At 44.7% G+C, this 10,197-nt stretch overlaps 1 protein-coding gene across 1 annotated transcript; it reads left to right on the top strand.

Annotated features, from left to right (window-relative positions):
* Positions 1-217: 217 nt before the first annotated feature.
* On the top strand, positions 218-6,827 carry LOC123135385 (extra-large guanine nucleotide-binding protein 3). Its single transcript, XM_044554437.1, has 9 exons — positions 218-1,381; positions 1,479-1,616; positions 3,413-3,517; positions 3,626-3,808; positions 4,449-4,626; positions 4,734-4,978; positions 5,395-5,567; positions 5,658-5,846; positions 5,963-6,827. The coding sequence occupies exons 1-9, from the start codon at positions 392-394 to the stop codon at positions 6,348-6,350; spliced, it is 2,589 nt and encodes an 862-aa protein (XP_044410372.1). The 5' UTR covers positions 218-391; the 3' UTR covers positions 6,351-6,827.
* The last annotated feature ends 3,370 nt before the right edge of the window (positions 6,828-10,197 follow it).

The raw sequence follows: 10,197 nt of genomic DNA, 5'->3' as shown, positions 1-10,197 counted from the left end.
TCAATATATACATGAAACTTTTCTAAAAAAAAGTATATATCTGAAACTGAAGCTGACCTCATATTTAGATCCATTTTTAAGTTGTTGGGTTATTCACATAATCACATGTCTCAGCAGAAGTATCAAACTTGCAAAAAAAAAAATTAAAAAAAATCGATTCCTCCACTCCACAGCGCAGCAGCGGCAGCAACTCCTCCTCCACCTTTCCTCTTCCTCTCGCCACCACTTCCCCTACCCTCCCCCAATCCCTCCCCCCTCCGCCGCGCCGTGGCGTAGCCCAGCCCAGCCCCGCGGCCGCCGCCGGCGCCCCCATCTCAAGCATTGGGTTTTCGACGGGTAAAGGCGCGAGCTTTTAGCGCTCCGGCGCCGTCCAGTCTAGATCCGCCGCGCCATGGCGGAGCCGGAGGCGGCGGACGGCGGCGGCTGGCAGGAGATGATGCGGCGGATCCTTCCCCCCGGCGCCCCCGTCCCGGAGGAGGCGCCCAACCTCGACTACTCCATCGCGCTCGTGTACGACGGCCCGCCGGTGCCCTACGACCTCCCCCGGGTGGACCCGGTGGAGATCCCCGCCGAGATCCCCACGGCGGAGCCGGCATCGGGGCCCCAGACCCTCGGGAGCGGGGGACGAGGGCTTCCCGTGGCGCCGGTGGTCGAGCCGATCCGCCTCCCGGTGTCCCGGATCGCCCGGTGCGCGGAGCCTGCGGCGGCGGCCGCCAGGCAGGGCGGCGACGGAAGCTCGGAGTCGGTCAACTCGGTGCTGCAGAACGGGGAGTTCGACGATGAGGACGACGACTCCCGGTCCCGGTCGCACGGCTCGGCGCAGAGCTCGCCGGGGCCGGGGAGCCGGGACGGGAGGAGGGCGCCCGTGGTGACCTTCGGGTTCACGCCGGACAGCAAGTACGGCGAGAGCGGCGACGACATGTCGGAGCAGTACGTGGCGGTCACCAAGCAGGAGAAGAGGCGGCGCCGGAGGAGGATGGCGTGCAACCGGTGTGGGAAGCGGAAATGGGAGAGCAAGGAGGCCTGCATCGTCTGCGACGCGAGGTACTGCGGCTACTGCGTGCTGAGGATGATGGGGTCGATGCCCGAAGGGCGCAAGTGCGTCAGTTGCATTGGGGGGCCGATCGACGAGTCGAAGAGGTCCAAGCTCGGGAAGAGCTCCAGGACACTCGCGCGCTTGCTCAGCCCGTTGGAAGTGAGGCAGATTTTGAAAGCCGAGAAGGAGTGCCAAGCGAACCAGCTTCGGCCAGAGCAGCTTATCGTGAACGGCTGCCCGTTGAGGCCGGAGGAGCTGACCGACTTGCTTAGCTGCTCGCGGCCACCTCAGAAGCTCAAGCCTGGAAGATACTGGTACGACAAGGAGTCGGGCTTATGGGGAAAGGTAAATTCAGTAACCATCAGGAGCACAGCTTATGTATATATAAGTTGAGCTGAATTTTGTGCTAATAATTTGCCTCCTTTTCCATATCGTATCATAGGATGGACAAAAGCCAGACAGGATTGTTAGCTCCAACCTCAATTTCAGCGGGAAGCTTCATGCCAAGGCTAGCAACGGCAACACCCAGGTTTATATAAATGGAAGGGAAATTACAAAGAGTGAGCTGAAAATTCTCAAGGTAAAAATACTTCCATTTCTGTTACCCCACCATTCGGCAAGTCTTTATTTATTCGTCTAGGTTGCTTATAGATATAGTGCTTTTATGGGAAATCACGAGGATTTAGCTGCGGCACGACTGTTAAGCCCCCTTTGGTTTGGCCATAAGGATATAAGAACTCACTGCTCTAAGAAGGGATAATTTAATGTCTGAACTCTTATCTATGCTTTGAGTAGCATTTATTTTCCGTTAGAGCTGCGTTTACTTGAGCATCCTTTTTCTTCAAGGATAATAATGAGATCCACGCAATCATTACAGACGTATCAGATCCCGACAAGAAAAAGGAACAACCAGTTTGTTCGTTAAATTTTTAGTTTGTCATGTGACATGATAAATGTCATATCCATTTTAAAGCTTCCCAGTTCACGACAAATTAGGATTTCCCCGTAAATGTAACGGTTTTGTCGTTCTGTAGAGCGCTCTATTAAATATTTATTCATGAATGGAAATTCCCTTCTGTAGCTAGGATTAGTAACCAGCAATAGCACCTTTTGCTCTGTTTTAGTTCAGTGCCCTTGGATACGTGGCCATGATTTGAAGAGTCCCTGCACCTGCAGAGGCAAGCAATGTGCCTTCGAAGGGCTCTTTCCTCACATCATTTGGATCTAAGAACCTGCATTCTGAAGGGATAAATTAGTGTCTGAACTCTTACCTATGCTTTGCAATAGCATTTATTTTCCGTTACAGCTGTGTTTACTTAAACATCATTTCTTAAAGTCTAATAATGAGATCCATGTTACTAGGATATATCAAATTCCGACAAGAAAAAGGATCAACCAGTTTGTTTCGTTAAATCCAATGATGAGATCCATGTGACAGGACAACTGCCATATCCCTTTTTAAGACTAAATAGTTCACGACAAATTAGGTATTCTCCATAAATGCAACGGTTTTGTCGTTCAGTAGAGCGCTTTGTTAAATATTGGTTCATGAATGGAAGTTCCCTGCTGTAGCTAGAACCAGTAACCGGCACTAGCACGGTATGCCCTGTTTTAGCTCAGCACCCTTTTGGCCTAGCTATGATTTAGTCTTTGGACTCTTATCTATGCTTTGCAATAGCATTTATTTTCCGTTGCAGCAGCGTTTACTTGAGCATCCTTTTCTTCAAGCTAATAATGAGGCATTAACGTAGACAACTAAGGAAGTCACAAGATTAGTCAATGAAGCAAGTGATAATAAACGGTAAATTGTTTTGTATGCACCAGTGTGATTTGATATCCTGAAACGATTTGATACCCTGAGGTGTGTGCACATTAGTTTGAATCTCAATATATTGTGTTGTTTTAACGGCAACCACGCCCAAAGTCAAAGATCCAGGCAATCATTACTAGGATATAAGTACCAAATTCTGACAAGAAAAAGGAACAACCAATTCGTTTCAATAAATTGTCATGTGACACGATGACTGCCATATCCGTTTCAAGACTTCCCAGTTCACGACAAATCAGGATTTTTTTTCTTTCATAAATGCGATGGTTTTGTCATTCTGTAGAGCGTTCTATCACGACAAATCAGGATTTTTTTTCTTTCATAAATGCGATGGTTTTGTCATTCTGTAGAGCGTTCTATTAAATATTAATTGATGAATGGAAGTTACCTGCTGTAGCTAGGACCAGTAACCGGCACAACCACCTTATGCTCTGTTTTAGCTCAGCGATCTTGGATACACCCATGATTAAAGAATCCCTGTACCTGCGGAGGCAAGCGATGTGCCTTAGAAGAGCTCTTTTCTCACATCATTCGCATCATGCTTGCAGGTTGCACATGTTCAGTGTCCACGTGATACACATTTCTGGGTTTATGACGATGGTCGTTATGAGGAAGAAGGACAGAACAACATCAAAGGAAAAATATGGGAGTCAGTAAGTATCTTAGTTATAAAAGGAATTCCAGCCTGTTGTTATTTCCTTGAAAGCTTAAGCTAGGTGTGATTATTTCTAACAATCTTTTCCTCTTCTTTTTATGACCAGGCCTTGACACGTTTTGCATGTGCGCTGTTCTCACTTCCGGTGCCTCCTGGGGACTCTAATGGAACCAAGGACGAAATTCCCTTTGTACCAAGAACTGTCCCTGATTATTTGGATCAGAAAAGAATCCAAAAACTATTGCTTCTTGGACCACCTAGTGCTGGTACAAGCACTATATTTAAGCAGGTCTGATCCGATTTCACACCACTTATGCCTAGAATTACTTGCAGTCATGCCCTATTATGTGATGTAGCAGCCCTCTGAAAGCCAGTAGTGATTACTTGTACCACAAATGACCCATGTATGTATTATCCGATCCCTCACACAAACCTGAACTAGGCTATACCTGAGATGGGCTATGATGTTCGTATAGTGCAATCAGAAGAATTATGTTTTTTTTACTGAGTTTGGTTCATCCAGTGGAGTTGTGTTGTCTCTACCATGCAGTTGTGTACATACTTAGAAGTTATAAATTATAACCTGAATTACTCGCAATCTGGCGCTTTAATTATGTGATAGAGCAGCCTTTTGAAAGTCAGTAGTGATTACTCGTAGCACCAATGACCCATCTATTATCTGATCCCATGCACATACCGGAACTAGGCTATACCTGAGATGCGCTATGATGTCCGTATAGTGCAATCACAAGGATTATTTTTGTAGGCATAAAACTTGTTTTTTTAGAGTTTTCACGAGTCATAGTTCATTCAGTGGAGTTGTGTTGTCTCTACCATGCAGTGGTGTACATACTTAGAAGTTATAAATTATAACCTGTGCTAGTTCTTGCAAGTTTCATGCTGATATGTGTTCTCCTTCTGTGTCTCAGGCTAAGTACCTCTATGGAACAAGGTTCACCCAAGATGAACTTGATGCTATCAAATTAATGATCCAAAGCAATATGTTCAAGTATCTTGGAATTTTGCTAGAAGGCCGTGAGCGTTTTGAGGAAGAGGCTTTGTCTAGATTGGATCAAACAACTTCGGAGGATGAAGCAGCACAAAAAGGTAACCTTGTCAAGCCATTTACTCATGTTTGTTTCGTCAGGCACATATGCTCTATACTTTTTTTTGCGAGATACATATGCTCTATACTTAACTGTTCTTTTATGCAGATGAAAATAAAGCTAATGGTCCAGATTCGTGTATATACTCAATAAATGCAAGGCTGAAGAAATTCTCCGATTGGCTTTTGGATATCATAGCAATGGGCGATCTAGATGCATTCTTCCCTGCCGCAACACGTGAATATGCTCCATTTGTCGAGGAGATGTGGAAGGATCCTGCCATACAAGCAACATATAAAAGAAAGGATGAGTTACATTTCCTCCCTGATGTTGCTGAGTACTTCTTGAGCAGGGTATGAATTCAGAGCTTTGAAATTAACTTATTTTCGCCTTATATATTAAGATGAACTTGTAGCATTTAACTGAATTTCACTAGATTATCGTTTTTCGGTTACAGTAATTTACGACTTCCAGAACATATGCTGATCTTGTATATTCAGTGTTACCGATTTGAAATATTCAGCACAATGTGTCTATTTTTGGGCTGAATCCATCTTCTAAGGATTTCTATTCCCCGTTCCAGATTGCTGGATTTTGTATTTATATTGGACTGTGACATATAAGATTTCCATTCTTTTTATGTTCTAGTTCACAGAAAAACTGTAGTCGGAAGTTTTTCTGTTTGTTATAAGAAAATCTGATCATGTGCTGTTTTCTGTTTTCAAGTTATTCACCAACTAATTTGTCCATACGTGGCATATTTTTGCAGGCTATTGAGGTATCAAGCAATGAGTATGAACCTTCAGAGAAAGATGTGATCTTTGCTGAAGGAGTAACACAGGGGAATGGGTTGTCTTTCATCGAGTTCACCCTTGATGATCGCAGCCCCATGTCCGAACCTTACATCGACAACCCAGAGGCGCATTCTCAGCCTCTCACCAAGTAATTAATCTCTTACCCTCCTCCATGCATTGTGCAAGAAGCGTGTAGACTGTGCACACGTACTCAAATCTTGTATGTTTTGCTCCTCAGGTTTCAGCTGATCAGAGTCAGCGCCAAGGGCATGAATGATGGCTGCAAGTGGGTGGAAATGTTTGAGGATGTCCGCATGGTGATATTCTGCGTCGCACTCAGTGACTATGACCTAGTGGGAACCCCTGTGAATGGCAATCTTCAGAACAAGATGATGCAGAGCAAAGAGTTATTTGAGGCTACTATCAGGTATATAAAACTTTTTCCATGACTACTAATCTGGGACTCTGGTGCCATTGTCTTCAGAATGGAAATTTCGAAAATGCGAGTCATCATCATTTGTCACTTGTGTTGTGTTGGAGCAGGCAACCATGCTTCTGCGACACGCCGTTCGTGCTTGTGCTCAACAAGTACGACCTGTTCGAGGAGAAGATCAGCCGTGCCCCGCTGACGGCGTGCGAGTGGTTTGCCGACTTCTCCCCGGTGCGGACGCAGAGCAACAACCAGTCGCTCGCCCAGCAGGCCTACTACTACGTGGCGATGAAGTTCAAGGAGGCGTACAACGAGCACACGGGGCGGAAGCTGTTCGTGTGGCAGGCGCGGGGGCGCGACCGGCAGACGGTGGACGAGGCCTTCAAGTACATCCGGGAGGTGCTCAAGTGGGAGGAGGAGAAGGACGATAACTACTACCAGGAGGAGTCCTTCTACAGCACCACCGAGATGAGCTCCTCCCCCTTCATCCGAGCCGAATGAGACTGCCGCCCCGTCGACGGCTGGCGGAGGCCGGCTCCCACCAATGGTGTGCCGGTTCGTTTTCGCCAAAGGCCGGTTCCTACCAATGATGCGCCGTTTCGTTTTCGCCAGTCGGTCGGTTCCGTTTCGCGCCGTACAAAAAATCATTCATTGATTGTTGGTCTGTAAAAAGTTAATCTGCAGGTTTTTGTTTTTCTGATGGATGGGATGTTTTCCATGTTTGTGTCTTGGTCCTCTTCTTGAGATAGAGATGAAGCATGATTGGTCTGTTGGTGTGTATTTAATTAGTGAGTGGTAGTGGTTTTCTTCTAGTCAGTGCACAGATTGACCTGTTGGCACCAATTGATTAATTTCATTCTGCTGCCGTTGGAGTATGCATGTATTCCTTTTGGGGAAGCAGAGAAAACAAACAAAGACTTTGCTCTGATGATGATGATAAACAATAAAAAGAAAGACTTTGCTCTGCAGCAGTATGTACATCATTTGTTTTCTTTTTGTTCAGGTGAGGAAAGCATTTGTCATCACACTTTTTTTTTGTTGGCTTGGGTTTTGCCCTTGAATTGTTCACTAATTTTCCTTCCCTCGCGACATCCTAATTCCGAATGGAGGGAGTAATATCTTTATGTGATTTCTATATCCAGTTATAGTATTTATGATGAACTCGCAAAACGGCCCGTGCGTTCAACGGGAGAAAAAAAAAGTCGTAATCTCCGACGGCCCGAGATACAATATCATTATCATTTTCATTTTCAAGAAATCGTGAACAATTTTTAAAATTCATGAGCATTTTTAAACTTGTCAACATATCTGAAATCATGAACATTTTTCAAATTCATAAACATTTTTCGAGATGTTTGAACATTTTCTAAAATCATGGACATTTTTTGAATTCATTACCATTTTATACTATTTGCAAACTTTAAAAAAAAACTATGAACATTTTTAAAACATTTTTCTTCAATAGGTGAACATTTCTAGAATCGAAGAACATTTTGTTGGAAATTGGTGGAACAATTTTTGAAATTCATGAACATTTTTTTAAATGCATGATCATCTTTTCAATCAGCGATCATTTTATGAATCAATAGACTATTTTTATAAGTCACAAACAGTTTTTGAATTGGTGAAATTTTGTTCAATTTCATTCACACAGTTTAATACATGAACTTTTTTAAAAAATAGTAAACATTTTTCGATTTCTCAAATATTTGTTTTCAAAAATTGTGAACATTTTTTGAATATGAGAACATTTTTAAAAATCATGAATATTTTTTGAATCTAGAAACATTTATGAATTATTAAACATTTTATGTAAATATTTCTCATTTTTGAAATTTAGGAACATGTTTTAAGTTCCAAATCATTAAAAGTAGAAAAAAGGAAGACGAAAAAGGAAAACAAAATTTAAAAAACAGGACTCCCGGACATGGGCCCCCAAATAGACGCGTTGTGTTTTCTTCCAGCACGCAAATGCAATATAGAAGATTTGTACTGCACGGGCCAGCCCAGGCGGGTATTCCCCTATGGGAAACGTTTTTTTATCACTCATAATTGGCATCACTGGGGTAATATTTTGCAACTTTCGAGGCAATTTCGGTGACACACCGTCAGAAGCAATAGCCCCTTTATTATTAGGTATGACGAATATAGAAGGACGAACTATCTTATTAAACGGGGCTGCAAATTAACAATGTTGTGTAGGTAATGTGACGCCCCCGATTCAATCGTACACTAATCATGCACGCAAATGTGTACGATCAAGATCAGGGACTCACGGGAAGATATCACAACACAACTCTAAAACATAAATAAGTCATACAAGCATCATAATACAAGCCAGGGGCCTCGAGGGCTCGAATACAAGTGCTCGATCATAGACGAGTCAGCGGAAGCAACAATATCTGAGTACAGACATAAGTTAAACAAGTTGCCATAAGATGGCTAGCACAAACTGGGATATAGATCGAAAGAGGCGCAGGCCTCCTGCCTGGGATCCTCCTAACTACTCTTGGTCGTCGTCAGCGGGCTGCACGTAGTAATAGGCACCTCCAGTGTAGTAGGAATCATCGTCGACGGTGGCGTCTGGCTCCAGGGCTCCAGCATCTGGTTGCGACAACCAGGTAGAAGGGAAAGGGGAAAAGAGGGAGAAAAGCAACCGTGAGTACTCATCCAAAGTACTCGCAAGCAAGGAGCTACACTACATATGCATGGGTATATGTGTAAAGGGCCATATCGGTGGACTGAACTGCAGAATGCCAGAATAAGAGGGGGATAGCTAATCATGTCGAAGACTACGCTTCTGGCAGCCTCCGTCTTGCAGCATGTAGAAGAGAGTAGATTGAAGTCCTCCAAGTAGCATCTCCAAGTAGCATCTCCAAGTAGCATCTCCAGTCGCATCGCATAGCATAATCCTATCCGGCGATCCTCCCCTCGTCGCCCTGTGAAAAAGCGATCACCGGGTTGTCTGTGGAACTTGGAAGGGTGTGTTTTATTAAGTATCCGATTCTAGTTGTCATAAGGTCAAGGTACAACTCCAAGTCGTCCTGTTACCGAAGATCACGGCTATTCGAATAGATTAACTTCCTTGCAGGGGTGCACCAACTTACCCAGCACGCTTGATCCCATTTGGCCGGACACACTTTCCTGGGTCATGCCCAGCCGCGGAAGATCAACACGTCGCAGCCCCACCTAGGCTCAACGGAGAGGCCAGCACGCCGGTCTAAACCTAAGCGCGCAGGGGTCTGGACCCATCGCCCTGAGCACACCTGCACATTGCGTACGCGGCCGGAAGCAGACCTAGCCTAGTGGCGTTCAGTAGTAGCAAGGAAAGCAGATAAAGGTAACAACAGTAGTAGCAAGGACAGGCTATGCAGCAGTATAGGATTAACTGAAAGCAGTAACATACTACACTACTCTAATGCAAGCAGTATAGAGAAGAGTAGGCGATATCTGGTGATCAAAGGAGGGGCTTGCCTGGTTGCTCTGGCAAGAGAGAGAGGTCGTCAACTCGGTAGTCGAACTGGACAGCAGCAGCGTCGGTCTCGTAGTCTACCGGAGAGAAGAGGGGGGAAGAAACAATGAATACCATGCAAACAGATGCATAAAGATGCATGACAAGACAAGTAACGGTGCTAGGGGTGCCCAATCGCGGTAGTAGGTGATACCGACGAATGGGGAAAACATCCGGGAAAATATCCCCGGTGTTTCGTGTTTTCGGGCAGAGGAGCCGGAGGGGAAAAGTTGCGAGTTCGATAGGTTAGGGGTGTGTGGCGGACGAACGGACTGCGTATCCGGATTCGTCTCGTCGTTCTGAGCAACTTTCATGTAGAAAGTATTTTCATCTGAGCTACGGTTTATTTTCTATTAATTTTAAAAGATTTAAATCATTTTCAGGATTTATTTAATTACTTTAATGCAACATTATCCAGAACAGTGATTGCTGATGTCAGCATGACGTCAGCATGATGTCAGCAGTCAATAGAGGTTGACTGGGTCAAACTGACGTGTGGGTCCCGCATGTCATACTCTGTTTATTCTAATTAGGATTTAACTAATCTAATTACTGTTTAATTAATTAACAAAAGTTAATTAGGTGAACTAAACATGATTAGTTAAGTTAATTTAATTTAGTTAATTAATTAATTTATTTGTTTTTATTTTTTTTATTTTTTTTACTATTCTTTTTTTTCTTTTTTTTTCTTTTTTTTCTGCTCTGGGGCGTGGGTGGGGGCCACTGGGCAGTGGCCCAGGGGCTAAACCGGGTGCGTGCGTGCGGGTACCGGGCACAGGGGCTCGCGGGCGCCTGACCCGTGCAGAAGCCGCGCGGGCATGGCTGGGCGCCGACGCC

This window comes from Triticum aestivum, chromosome 6B (assembly GCF_018294505.1).
Source record: "Triticum aestivum cultivar Chinese Spring chromosome 6B, IWGSC CS RefSeq v2.1, whole genome shotgun sequence".
Taxonomy (NCBI): domain Eukaryota; kingdom Viridiplantae; phylum Streptophyta; class Magnoliopsida; order Poales; family Poaceae; genus Triticum; species Triticum aestivum.
The sequence above is the reverse complement of the archived record's forward strand: the minus strand, read 5'-3'. Positions and strand labels throughout refer to the sequence as shown.